At 38.4% G+C, this 14,401-nt stretch overlaps 1 protein-coding gene across 50 annotated transcripts in view; it reads right to left on the minus strand.

The window, feature by feature from the left end:
• Positions 1 to 1,727: 1,727 nt before the first annotated feature.
• Positions 1,728 to 14,401, minus strand: part of PHLDB2 (pleckstrin homology like domain family B member 2) — a 222,954-nt gene continuing 210,280 nt past the window's right edge. For 29 of the 50 annotated variants that reach the window (XM_070242823.1, XM_070242819.1, XM_070242811.1 and 26 more), the window contains 6 exons: positions 11,488 to 11,578; positions 10,407 to 10,553; positions 8,368 to 8,587; positions 6,645 to 6,785; positions 4,371 to 4,456; positions 1,728 to 3,744 (listed from right to left, as the gene is read on the minus strand). In XM_070242823.1, coding sequence (XP_070098924.1) covers positions 3,604 to 3,744; positions 4,371 to 4,456; positions 6,645 to 6,785; positions 8,368 to 8,587; positions 10,407 to 10,553; positions 11,488 to 11,578 — 826 coding nt within the window. In that variant the 3' untranslated portion in view covers positions 1,728 to 3,603. The remainder of the gene's footprint in view (positions 3,745 to 4,370; positions 4,457 to 6,644; positions 6,786 to 8,367; positions 8,588 to 10,406; positions 10,554 to 11,487; positions 11,579 to 14,401) is intronic. The other 21 variants (XM_070242834.1, XM_070242832.1, XM_070242822.1 and 18 more) reach the window with 1 other exon arrangement.

Raw genomic sequence — 14,401 nt, forward strand, 5'->3', positions numbered from 1 at the left:
GAGGATTAAATACACTTGAGGAGAATATTTTATAGTCTGGGGGTAGAAGGGACTTTCTCAAGCAAGATTTGAAATCTCAAAACCGTAAAGAATAAAAATGTTTGTATCCGAATTTAAACGTTTTGAATGGCAAAAATCACCTCGAATCAAATGAGAGTCTAGAAAAATTGATTTTACAGCATCGATAAAAGAACATTAATATTTCTATTCAGCCTGCTCCTAGAAATAAGAAAAAATATATAATTCCGATAAAATTGGCCAACAGCTGTGAAGAGGCGGTTCATATTTGTAAACATGACGTTCAACCTCACTCATTGAAAAATGGGAATTAAAAAAATAGCATGCCTTTTCCCCCACCCATCAGATTGGCAAAAATTAAAAAGAGCGACCCTTGGTGAGGATGCTGGGATATCTGCCCTCAGGTAAGGTTGGCTGGCGGGTGGACTGCTAAACTCTTTTGTCTAGTAATCTCACCACAACTATTACAATTTAAAATATGCATCATTTTCAATGCCCTTTGACGCAGTGCCCCAGTTTGTGGCTATCCTATAGAAAACAATACAAGTTCATAAGGATGCATATTATCTACTACCACTTTTACAGGCAAACAGAAGGAAAAAAAATGGAATGGCCGATAATAGAGAAATGGATGAATAAATAATAGAAAAATGGTTGAATAAAGGTACAAGGGTTTCTGGATTCCAGCTCTGACACCCTTCGAATTAATTCCTGGGGGCCTCATCCATTGACAAGTAAGGCCTTATCTAGTTTGTTTTCTACGTAAAAGTTATTGTGGCCGGTATACTACTTTGAGTCAAGCCACTTCACTATCTTGGTCCATAAATTTTGGAGCAGTGATTGGTGTTGGGGTTAAAGGCAAAGGTTGGATACAGTGAATCCAGCCCATCTTTGGAGTCTTGAGAACCTGTTCTATTGCAACACACTGGAAAAGCTGGATGAATAGAAACTGAAGCGATGTCTTTCTTGAGAGGTATAATGCCAGAAACAGATAGCAAGGATGGCTGCTGGCTTTCAGGACACACTCCAGAAGATGCTGAGCTATTTGCCAGTTCTCCATTCAGCCTGTGGTAGGCTCCACAGGGACTAAATGGCTGTGATGCCGTCACTTCACCATCCCTTCTGTCTTAGCAATAAACACTTCTCCCTATGGTTTTTGGACAGTTGCAAATATTTTCAGTCATTCCCATCCCAATTCTCTCCGTTTATTTTTGCAGATCTTCTTGCATTTTATATGCAGCAAAATGAAAAAATCTGACTTGTCCTCATAGCGGGAAAAGCACTACACAAAAAGCTGGAAAACCCATGGATCGTTCTCTCTATCCACCCTTCCCAGTCTAAGAAATCAGGAAAAACTATGGCTTGTGTCACATGAGGATGTTTTTACTGATAGTGAGGGGCTTGCAGTAGACAAATTTGTGTCCATTGACCTGACATTGCTTTCATTAATAGGGGTGAAAGGACGTATTGTTGAGGGCCATTTCTCTCTCTGAAATCTGCACTAAGGTTCAGGGAGACAAATGAGGTCCCCACCAACTAAAGCCCTAGAGTGATACTTCACACCTGAGTGATGTTTTTCCCTATCAGATAGAAGGATAAGCAAACCCTAGTCCCCGGTAATATTTGTCTCTGTGCAAAAAGAGAATAAGAAGTCAGGCTTCTCAGGGGTAATTTCATTTTGTAAGCAACAGAAATGTGACCAGAGAGACTTCTAATTACTTCAGTTTATGAACTACAAATCATAATGTTAGCACACAACAACCTTTATGTAGATTCTCCTATCAAATTTTTGCTGATTAATGCATCCCCTGTCATGTTACCAACAGGTAACTTCCTAATGAGAGATGAATTTATTTTCAAATGTGAAATCTGTCAACATTTTAATCCAAACTCAACATTTTAACATACATATTTAAAAGGTTTTCTACATCATGCAAGATATAAAGTTGATTAGAATATCTATAATCCTATGAAGAAAGTAAAGTTCAGTACAGAAAAGTTATATCTTTACATTAACCAACAAAATTTTAGCAATTGCATCTCTCGCTCTTAAGTCGTTACAGGGTTTAGGGGTCATCTCTGAAAAAACAGATTATAAAAATGTCTTCTGCCATCATGATTTTGTCCTTCACTGTTCAAGTAAAATCATGTGTCATCCAGTTGCAAAATCTTATTATTGGCAACACGCATACATGTATACAAACCACACTGCAAATTAAAAAAACAACTGTACCCGGTCAGGCCTGACAAAGATTTTCTAGACTCTTCTAATCTAATCATTTCACCTTGTACTAGTAAGTTACGTCATTATTTTCTACTTCTATTCATTTGCCAAGTTTTAGGAAAGAGTTCATTCATATTTACAAACACACACAATGTGACAAACCAGGATAAATGGTATTTGAAAAACCGTTATAAAAGAGACTTGCCTGAAGTCATTTCATTCAACAAAAAATTAATTTAACTCTTAAAAAAACAAAGGCTGGTTGTAAAGAAATACATAATACAATAGTACATTACAGAGAACATTAAGTTGAACTTCATTTGCCTTTTATGGAACTACACCACTTCTGTAAATAAGCATTTTAATTGGTCTGTTCTTTGGTGAAAACAGAGCTCCGACTTCAGTTATGTCATGTGAGGCTGCAACGGACAGGTGTGCTCCACCACCACGAGAAAGCAGAGAAACTAAAGGAAATCCACCACTAGTTGCCTTTACTCTCAGCACTGGGAATGGAGAAATTTTCCGCAAAACAAGCTCCTAACACTAACTATTCTCTTTATTTAAAATTGCCCAAGGTGACAGAATGTCTTTCCAAGACTGCGTCTTTCTAAAACGCACAGCTTTTTGTTCTTTCTTCTTTTACAAAAAGTGGTTTGCTATATATGTACGTAGCTCATGCTGGTGGTGACTCTTCAAAGTCAACGTCCTGGGCACTTGAGGGCATCAGAATATTATTTTAAAATGCAGAGTAACAGTAACTGAAGTTCATCACTTGAAACTACTGTTAAACAGAAGTCATGTCAAGTCTTTGGTTTTGGTGCAGTATTTAAAAATTTAGGCAAAACTCCTCCTAAAATATATTCCCCTCCAAGCCCTTATTTGCTTATATTTATAAAATAACCTTCAGTAAAATGCCCCTTTTTAAAACAGGCAGTTGATTACCAATAATGTCAATGCCAATGATTCGGGTGCTAAAATAACTTCATATTTTCCAAGTACATATACAGACATTTTGTAAACTGTCTAGTTTATTTCACCAAAATCAACAATTGATAAAAAATAGATTATAAGAAATGTCCCTATAAGTGACGCTATTTACCAAAATAGTGGGATTTTTTCCTCATAGGTGCATCAATTCTTTTGCTATTTATGATCAAGTTTTGAATTACTTCTGGTCAAGCTTTGACTTAAAACGCCTTCTTCTTCTGTTACAAATGACTTCCGTTAACGTGAAAGGAGTTCTGAGTATATACACTTAAAAGAACGGCTCTGCTGGGCCTTTCCACCTGGGATTGCATATGGCTTCATTCTTGTAAGAGATTATTGCAGTCTGCCCTGAAGTGGACTGTTGTGCCAGTTCACTACAACAAGAAGTGAGTGTAACCTTCGGCCCCAGTAACTATCACATCCATCCAGATCCGCATGGCTTCCGGCGATGGGGCCACCATATAGTAGATTCTGTCGTGAGTCTTGACACTAAAGGTGAGTAATGGATTGGGACTCTAAAAATCAAAAAAGGAAAAGAATGTAAAGCAAATATCTTGAAATTATAACATTAAATAACACAGAGGGCTTCTTCATCCTTAAAAGGAAATTTTTCTTCCAATTTATAGAAATCTATGCAGGCATTACTTTTGCTCTAGTGTAAACTGTACCCCTGCACCCAACACCTTTCTCAAGATTGACTGTCCTTCTGGCCTTGCTGCCCAAGAGACCTCACAGAGAGCTCGTCAGTCCTCTTGGCAGCTACTCTGTAAGGCTCTAGCAGGGTACCTGGCTGATCGCGGGTGCTCAATAAATAGTAGCTGTGATTCCCAGCCCTGCGAAGATCCTTCCTCATGATCCTCCTCAGAACTAGGCAGTAACTCCTTCTTAGAACCCTAGCAAAGAGTCCTGCAGGATCTCCCCAAACAATATGTCCAGAATATTTCCTCACTTCAATGTGGCTTTTTTTTCACAAAAAGATCAGTGGCACTAATTACTTCTACATTTACTTTTCCAACACCATTCGAATCATATCCATCTGTATGTCAGAACAACAAATCTACATCGCTTTGAATTCAAAAAACATCTTTTCTCCAACTTAATTATGCATTCAAATCGTAGGAATCTGAAAATCAGTGTTTACCTTGTTAGCATTCTTGAGGTGATCATAATATACTTCTTCAATGGCTTGAAAGTATATTACTCCTTTTAATTTAGCTTCATGCTTGTCTGCAATGACAGAATAGTGTTAAAATGAATACTTTATCACTACTGATGGACAGGAAAAATTACAATTTCATTGTAATTATCATCATTAAAATATTTAGTATTTAAATTATCTACAATTAGTTCAGGTAATCCAGATTAGTGCCTTAGCCTCATTCTCTATTGGAAAAAGAAAAAAAAGTTGGAATTATCAGCCCCAAACCAAAGGGACTAAATGACTTTGCCCAAGGCTCTTCAGCAAATTAGCAGTCAAAAGATAACCCAGAACTTCTGCCAGGTTAGCACACACAATATAAACACCACTGACACTGATACAAATTATTGCCCCACATCCTCCAAGGCAGTCATTGTCATGGAAATATTAATATGCAGACCTGTTGTAATGAAATTTGTAGCAAGTGTGTTTTTTGATTTATAATTTAAAATAGTATTCTATTTATATTTCTTTCCTATCAAATTTCTTGTCTAGTATGCTTGATTTTTTATCCTGTTCTCAGCAAGCTTCATGTCAATAATTTAATGTCCTTTCAATGCTGCATTTTCCAAACTGTTTCCAAAGATTTCATCAAAACAAAAGCAACCAACCAAACCATCAACCAAATAAACAGTATCACTTAGTGATCGAATAAGTTCTTGAACTATTTTGTAACAAACTCTGCAGGGATCATGAGGCATGTGAGTATATTAAAGAATTTCCAGGGCACGGATGAGGATGCAGAGAAAGAGACTCTCTCATCCCCTGTTGGTGGAAGTGCAAAGCTCTTTTGGAAGGCAATTTAGTAAAACAAACACAATTAAAAATGCAAAAATCCTCTTACTCAGCAAGTCCACTTCTAGAACCGTATTGTAGAAGAGCTATTCATGCATGTCGTGCACGTGGATTTGTGTTGGTTACAGCACAAGGCTGCAAAAGATGTGCTTGAGTTTTAACAGGGAACTGATTCAACCCTCCCCCAGCCATACAATGGACCCCACACAGCCACTGCAAAGACTGAGGGAGATCTGTATGTGCTCATTAGAGAAAAACGCTGAAATATTGTTAGGTGAAGAAAGGTACGAACAGAGCGAATATTTGGTCCTGACTGTACTAAAAAAGAAAGAATACTGAGACATACTGAAACATACATAAAAATGAATAGAGAAAATCTGAAAGGATATTTCAGGCTTCACAGTGCTGGAGAAGGCCAGAACTTTTGTGATGGGTAAGAGACTTACTTTCATTCTATACACTTGTATTTTGAATTTTTTCCAAGGTGAATGTCTCTTTTTTTCCATAACAAGAAAGAGCTAGTCTGAAAAATAATGGCCCTGAGAAGTTCAGCAGGAAATAAACCTGTTTAATTGCACTGAACCTAGCATTTCCCTAACTTATTTGACTGTGGGCCATATTTGTGTTTGTCTTTGCTCTTCCTTGGGAAACACTGTTTTAACTAATATCATGTTCAGTGGGTTTTCACCACTTTCTGTGAACGAGAAGGTCAGTATCTCTCTCAAAAATTCGCTGGTAGGACCAGCCCGGGTGCAGTATTTAAGTTCACAGGTTCTGCCTCAGCAGCCCCGGGTTCACCCATTTGGATCCTGGGTGTGGACCTACACACTACTTATCAAGCCATGCTGTGGCAGGCGTCCCACATATAAAGTAGAGGAAGATGGACATGGATGTTAGCTCAGGGCCAGTCTTCCTCAGCAAAAAAAGGAGGACTGGCAGCAAATGTTAGCTCAGGGCTGCTCTTCCTCAAAAAAAAAAAAAAAAATTGCTGGAAAGGATTCTGTGATATTCATGGGACTACAATAATACTTTGTTTTCTGAAAAGAGATGTTAAATAAAATCTAGAGATAAAAGTAAATCTTGTCAGTGTTTCCAGCAGGCAGAAAATGGGAGAATGAATTTTGTTTGTAGGATACTTCATATATGAGCAAGAACTATGAAAACTATAGGCCTCACAAGGACATTGTGAACTAAGAGAATGAATAATGTGATTGTAAACTGACCAGATGACGCTATTCATTCTGTCTCAATAGCCTTATCCCATCAATTTACATATTTTCTGCCCCTCAGTTTTCTTTAGAGACTCTTCTAAGGTTCCCCAGTTAATATGTAAGAGGCCAAGTAAAGAGGGCAGGGTCGTGACCAACATAGAGACCTGAGAGCAGCTTTCAGCGCTGACGTCCACAGCTCCTTCATACATACCATGGCCTTTTACCTCACAGACAAGCTGAAGAGGGCCTGGACTGCAGTCCTGCCTGACTGCCTGTGGGCTGATCCACTCCTGCACTTGGTGGTGTTTTGGGAAAGAGGTGGGGGTGGTGGGAGCGACAAAGCTGATGATAGCTGTAAACAGAGCCGAATGGGCAGCGTTTGTCAACCTAGGTCTCACCGGTCAGTTATATAATATGTAAGTATTAAAAAGATGAATTAAATATAACCTTTGTCTGTTTTATGTATTAGGGTTCTGGGTAATTGTTCATATATCAGAAAGGTTTTGGTATTTAAACAAACATTGAAAACCGATCACCAAGAAGTTGAATTTGGAAGAAAGCATTTACATGGTCAGAAGGGGTGTTGGTTCTGACTGGGTCAGGAGGAAGGGGCAGTGGACCACTCGCCCGGCAGGCAGATGAAAGAAAGAAAGAAGGCTCCTGGAGAAGAGGAGCAGAGAAGAGGAGGGAAGCTCTTTTGTCTGAAGTTATGTTAAAATTTTATTTTTGGAAAATTCTGGGTGAGGTTGTCTCTGGAGACTAGCACACAGCAAATTTTGTTTATGGATTTTGCAGACACTAAATTGCCATTTCTTATTAAACAGGCATCTTTTCTGTTGTACTAACTGAAGAGAATGTCTCTGGATTCTTATAAAACCCATGGTCAAAAGCCCTAGAGAGGCAAGCAGGGACCTGAGGCGGTTAGGCCATCCGCTTCAGGCCACTGGCCACTGCAGTAACTGGAGCCCCACTTTCCATGCACCCCACCCTCTCCTCACCTCAATTCTGCCACTTCATGGCCAGTGATCCTTTCTCCCACACGCTTCCTGGTTCCTCAGACCTCTCTTCATAAACATATCCTGACCTCCCACTATAGATTCAATGACTGGACTGTTACTTTTATTTATTACGTTGACACACTTTATGACAATTCCTGACAATGCTCACAAATGCTCCCACAGTCACCCCAAAGCAGTGTCTCTTCATAACCTCTGCTATAATACTACGCTTCTTCAGCAGTTGAAAAGAGGGCAGGGCTATCCTCGTGCTGATAATGGACACAGTTCACATGTGATCTAAGAGTAAATAAGAGGCTTCTTAATAAGTACATCATTTATACGAATATTCTTGTATTTATATAAGATTTGGTAGGGTATGTTTCTCATAATCCATCATTTAAAGAATCCAAAAATATTTCAGTCACTTAATAAATACTTATTCACTAGTTCACCAATGAGCTTTACTCTCTGTGCTTAAATAACCATTCTAGTCTATAAACTATAGTTGAATGACCGTCAGCCAAGCCTGCCTAATTGTGTTTGACTTAACTAGGGCACATATCCCATTATAAATAAATAAATAGAAACCTTTTTTCTGGCCTTGTGGTTTAAAAGACAATATTTTGGTCTAAAAATAAATTCCATTTAGTATTTATTTGGACTTGAGCTTACTTCAGAAGTAGAATAGACTAATTAACATAGTTTTAAATAGACTAACATAATTTTTAAATAACATAATTTTTATGATTTCTAGAGAGGAAATTCATATCATGTGGTTTTATAATCTGAATATAAAGTAATATTCATCTACAAAGCTAATATTGCCATTAATTCTATTACTTCCCAATCTACCTATTTACACTGAATTTCACTGCCTTGCTCTATAACAGAGGGTTCCCAATTTGAATACACCACTTAGATTTTTTTATCACCCACCTGCATAATAAGAGAAGGTGCGCTTGTTCCGATCAAAAACAAACCAACGTTTTTTCCAAGTTTTGATTTTTCCACCCATTTTGATGAGGAATCCTCGGCAGGTCTTCTCTGTGATCGATACATGATAACAAGTATCAATATTGTGGCCAGCAGTCTCTACGTGGCTCCGCAAATCGAAGTCTTCCTTCCGGACAGGCAGATAGCGTGTCAGAGGTCGAGCCTGGAAAAGTGCAAACCCATCTCATCTATAGCTAGTTATGTGTTTCATTTTAGGTCACAGATGTTTAGGAGTAGAAATGAACTGAAGGCCTAGGTGTTAAAATGCCCATGTGATTATGAGCACCCAAGATAAACAGTAGCATTTAGAGTCTAAAAAGTGGATAGTATTTTCAGACAAATGCTACTAATAGGGAGGAAGAAGGAGATAAACTCAGGCCAATAGATTCTATTCCTTGAAACAGGCAGATGAAAACATGGAAAAATGTCATTTATCTTGACTTGAAAGAGGCACTTGCACTTAAAAACACAGGGAAATGAGGCATGAACTTATCTGGGCTGCTTCCTACAGATGAGGACTCCTCCACTGCAAAGTTTCCAGGAGTTCCCTCTGCCAGAGAACTTAACAATAGTTTTCCTTAAATAATCTCAGACCTGACGTGATTGATTGAACGTTACTTAGTAAGTCCAACCCTCACAAGATCCCCAAAGCTGTTCCCACCGGCTTGCACACACTCTCTGATAAAAACTGAAGGCAGAGGTGTAAGTTTTCAAAAGCGAAGCTGAAATAAGGTAAGACGGGGAATCAAAGCTGTACCCAATGAACTGTCCAGGACAGACACTGAAGGGAGGTTCAGACGTCTTCTATCTTACTATGGCTGGAGTAGAGGTTCATCTAATCTAGGGAGGGCAGACCACCATGGGTAACATCTCTAAAATGGTGTTTTATTTTATTCTGTTAAATTACCCTACCCCTTTGCCCTGGGGAAAATGACCTAATCATATACTTGGAGGCAAAACTTATACTTAGGATTAAAATAGAATTGTGCTTTTGGTTTTGGCTTCAGATACCAAACAGCCTGGATGACCTTCACCATGAATCAACATTTGGCAGGGGTTTGGCATAAGGAAATAAAATGAACATATTTTACTTTGTATTTTTCCTTCAGTGTTTTGCCTGATTCTGTGGTACTTTGTAGTTGTCACAGACTTACTGAAACCTCAAAGCACAGAAAGTCTCAAAGACAGTCTCTCACTGCTATTCTATCAAACTGCCAGCAACTATCAAGAATAAGAGAAATAGTACCTTTTACCTTTAACTCTATTTGGTAAAACTGATTTGAAATTTAAATTACATGGTATTTAAACGAAATTTTATTTTAGTTCCTTAGAAAACATACATTATGCAAACAGCTCTAGTGATAAAAACAGCGATTCAAACTCTTAAGATGACCAAGATAGGTAATTAAACAATATGGGTGGTTGTCTCGAGTTTTGCTTGAGTTCAGTAATCTTGTGCACAGGTGTGTGAACTGGTGTAGCAAAGGGGACATGTGTGACAACACAGTGGTTAGAAAAAAAATTTTAAAACTCTAATATGACCACCAAGAAATTGGGCTGGAGTGTTTGCTTCCAAAAGATGGCTCAATAGGACCTCTTCTCTTCCTCAACCAAAGGTTTTAGTTTGCGTGTTGTATTTGTTTTCAGTAGCGAATCCCGCTGCATCTTTTGAAGCTGCTCAAAAAAGCACTCCCCTTTTCAATATACTCCAAACATGGCTAGAAGAAAAAGTGCTTCTCCTATCAAAATGTTCCAAGCATGACTAGAGAAAAGTGTCATTGGTTAGTAGGTCCCCAATGAATGTCTTTATTTTGAAATAAACATACATTTTTGGCCTACTAATGCACATCTTTCTCTTAGCCATGTCTGTCAAGGGCTAGCGCACAGAGCAGGGAAGACACCCACAGACACAGTGTGACCATCTTCTATAGAGTGACCACCAGGGGGCAGCCCACTCCAATCCATCCGGATCGACCACCAACCTGTGCTCTTTGTTTCTCCCTTATTTTTACTTCCTTTTCAATTAACTTCTGCCTCTGGCTAGTTTCTTCCTGCAATCGTTTCTCCAGGAGTTCTCGGCGTCGTTTTTCTTCTTCCAGGGCTCGTTTTTTGGCTTCCATTTCCCGTTCCTAAATTATCATTATGCAGAACAAGTTGTAAGACATATTGGTGATACTCAAATGATTCCAACTAATATCAAAAAGAAAATTCTCACTGGCTAATCCTTGGTTTTAGAGCCTAGGCTGTTACAATATATAGCCTGGACTAAAACACCTGTAATCACCACCCACGTAGCTTTCAAAATCATCCTAGGCAGAAACGCAGCCACTACATTTAATTAACAATTGCATATTAAGTGAAAATCCAGCTTGTGACTAGATCCAGTCATTTCATACTGATGACCACAACTCTCTCATTTTTAATAAAAAGCCTCACAAATTGTCACCCAGCACCAGTCATATGACATTTAGTCCTTCTTTCTATGGCCGTCCACTAACTGAAGGCCATGGGTCCTTCCAATTCCTGTTGTTGCTCCGTGGCTTCCTGGCCGAAGGTTACAGAGGAAGCACACGGGGAAGTTACAAGAGGAAAGGAGGTGCCCTTACAGCAGGATGCAAAGGCATTTTGGGGGATTCCTAAGGAAGTTCAGATTCCGGCTTGACATACAGTCACAATAATGTGGGACTTTTAATATTACAATAGTGCAGTTAACACAAGCTGGCAAGGAAGGGAGCATGCATAGAGACATGACATTCCTCCTTGTTCCTTGGCAGGCAAACAAAGCAGTCATCAAAGGGAAAATATAATGCAAAGCATTCGTTTTAGTCTATGTCAACACTATCTATATTTTAAATTACAAAAAACCGTAGTGCAGTAAAGAGCCTTAGAAACATCTCTCCTACATCCTTACTTTTCAGATAAGAAAATGAGGCCCAGAAATGTTGAGCGATTACTCCAAGATCACATTGCTTATTGAGGCCCGAGGACAGTTTCCTGACGTCAAGGACAGGGCATCTTCAACTGACACATCACTGACCTCTGGCATAAAGATATTAAGCCTACCCTGGATTCAAGCAGCCGTGTCTTCTCTGCATGAGCCTGCTTCAAAAGTCTCTCCATTTCTTCTATTCTGGCAATATTTGAAGTGCTGGCACTGAAGGAAACACAAAAGCCTTTCAAGAATATTGTTTCAGATTGATGTTTCTTCAAATACACACACACACACACACACACACACACACACACACGTAAAGTGCTTTACTCATAAATAAATAAACCAAAACCAAATCTTACAAAATGCGTTCTCAAAATGCTTCCTCCAAAGTCTAAAAATTACAGCCTGTGGGAGAACTTCCTGTTAGTTTAATTATTCAGAGATGCCAGACCAACAAGACTATCACCAAAGATCTATGTAGATGACACCTAAGGTTTGAAGCCATTTTATTGGTTTTGAGAATATGTGTCACCAGCTGCTTTTTTCTTGTGCCTTAATACATGTGGGCATTTTATTTTTTTAATGATGATGGCAATTAAAAAATGACTTCTCTCATAGGTGCAATAGAAAGGTGGTGGCCAGTTCTGTCAATAATACCATACCATACCAATATGCACCATACCAGTGAGGAAACTGCACGAAGGGATTCAAGAGTTTCAAAGGAAACGCATTCTGAGAAAGACAAGTGAAGGGAAAAACCAAAGGGAGTGAAAGCTGTAATAACAGTTAGAACAACTACAAGAGAAACGGAAGAACATGAATAAGTTGAACACTAAACAAAACATTTTATTTTTCTACATTTTATTTGACTATTATGGAAAAAAGGGACCATGGTTTATATCAAAACTTATTTACTCTGATGTTCCCGCCATGGAGAACCACTGTTATTTCCTATGCATGTATACTTGAATAGTGATTTAAATACATGTCATCTTTTCTATGCTCTCTTGGGGACAAAGAAGCTTTTGTGCCTGTATCCTCCATAGCATAGAGATGGGCACACAGTAGGGATTCATGTTTGTTAGACATATTCCTACAAAAGTGAATTCATATAAAAATGAATAAGATAATGGTTAGCACAGATTCCCAAAACTGTATTGTTGATCTCAAACCTAGGATGTTTCAAACATAAGGCTAAGCATTCTTTGGAAGAGATAAATGACTGCAGTAACACAGGACATATTTATCTTAAGATCAGTGCCATGCACACAGATGTTTGTAGGAGCTTTATTAATAATTGCCAAAACTTGGAAGCAACTAAGATATCTTTCGGCAGGTAAATGAATAAACTGTGGTGCATCCAGACAACTGAATGTTATTCAGCACTGAAAAGAAATAGGCTATGAAGCCATGAAAAGACACAGAGGAAACTTAAATGCATATTACTAAGAGAAAGAAGCCAATCTGAAAAGCCTAAATATTGTATGACTCCAATTATATGACATTCTGGAAAAGGCAAAACAATGGAGACAGCAAAAAGATTAGTGGTTGTGGGTGGTTTGAAGTGGGAGGTGGGGAGGGAAGAAGGGATGGAGAGGCGGAGCACAGAGGATTTTTAGGACAATGAAAATACTCTGTGTACTATAGTGGTGGATACATGACCCTATACACTTGTCCAAACCCATAGACCATACCCCATCAAGAGTGAACCCTAATGTAAACTATGGAGTTTAGGGGATAACGCTGTGTCAATGTAGGTTCAATAACTCTAACAAATGTACCACTCTGGTGGGGAATGTTGATAATAGGAGAGGCTGTGCATGTGTGGGGGCAAGACGTATATGAGAACTCTGTACCTTCCTCTGAATTTTGCTGTGAACCTAAAGCTGCTCCAAAAAAAATAACAATAGGCTGTACTTTGCGTGGTTACCTTCGGCCGGTCGGCCGGTTTTCAGCCAGGTGTTTTCTCCCAAGAAAGACAAGAACATAGCAATTTCTTCTCATTATTTCCATAAGCTGCTGGGGGAGGTACAAAAGGGTAAGGTCTGTTCTCTTCAACCAGCAAGAATGAAAGAAAAAAACTCTTTAATTTTTGTGCAGGAATTTGTATTCCTCTTTATTGAGAATACCTGACTTCATGGATAGAAAAGGGGCAGATTTCATCAGCTCAGCTGAGAAATCCTAAGACAATCACACAGGCCATATAATAGCACAAAACTGTGTATATTCTACCGTATCCTGTGACATCAGATATATATGTGTTATGTCTCCAATTAAATTGAAAATAAATAATTTGAGTTTTGTTAAGTCTCGAGTCTTAAAAACTCAACAATTTAAAAAAAAACCACTCCCCAACAGCATAACCCCCATCTGTCCCTTATCCTTGCTCCGACATCTCCATTTTGCATCCAGCTTGCACTGGAACATTGTTAGTTACAGGAAACTCCCTGTGTCCATTCCTTCATTGTTTGGACAGCATTGTTAGAATGCTGATATTTACGCTGAATCCAAATCTTTCTTCCTAGAGCTTCCATTCACTGGCCTAAGTCTGACCCTGAAGCCTCATGAAGCCTATCCAGATGAATTGGGTGGAACTAGCTTGGGGAGAAGCAAATATTTTCTGTCCATGGTTTTTCATATATTTGTAATTTGTGCACATCCTGGGGGCAAGTTTTCACACATTTATCCATCTTTAAATATTTCTGCTCATTTTTAAAGAACTTTTCAGGGTATTTTCTATTTATTTTATCATATTTCTAATTAATTTTATGCCAGTTACACTCAATCTACTCATTTGGCAGTGTTTCCATAAATGTCTTAATTTTTCCTCCAAATGAACTGAATTTTCTGAAAACGTTTGATAGAAACTACATGTTAACATTTACCACTTCATATCTTCATCACTTTTAGGTATGAAAGTCACCTATTTTTTAAACTATACTTTATATACTTTAAAAGCTACTTTCGTTATTCTGTTTAAAAAATTAATTTTTATCCACAGACACCTACTTGTTCTCTATAGCCACACTTTTGCTATTGTTA

This window comes from Equus caballus, chromosome 19 (assembly GCF_041296265.1).
Source record: "Equus caballus isolate H_3958 breed thoroughbred chromosome 19, TB-T2T, whole genome shotgun sequence".
In the NCBI taxonomy this organism is placed as follows: domain Eukaryota; kingdom Metazoa; phylum Chordata; class Mammalia; order Perissodactyla; family Equidae; genus Equus; species Equus caballus.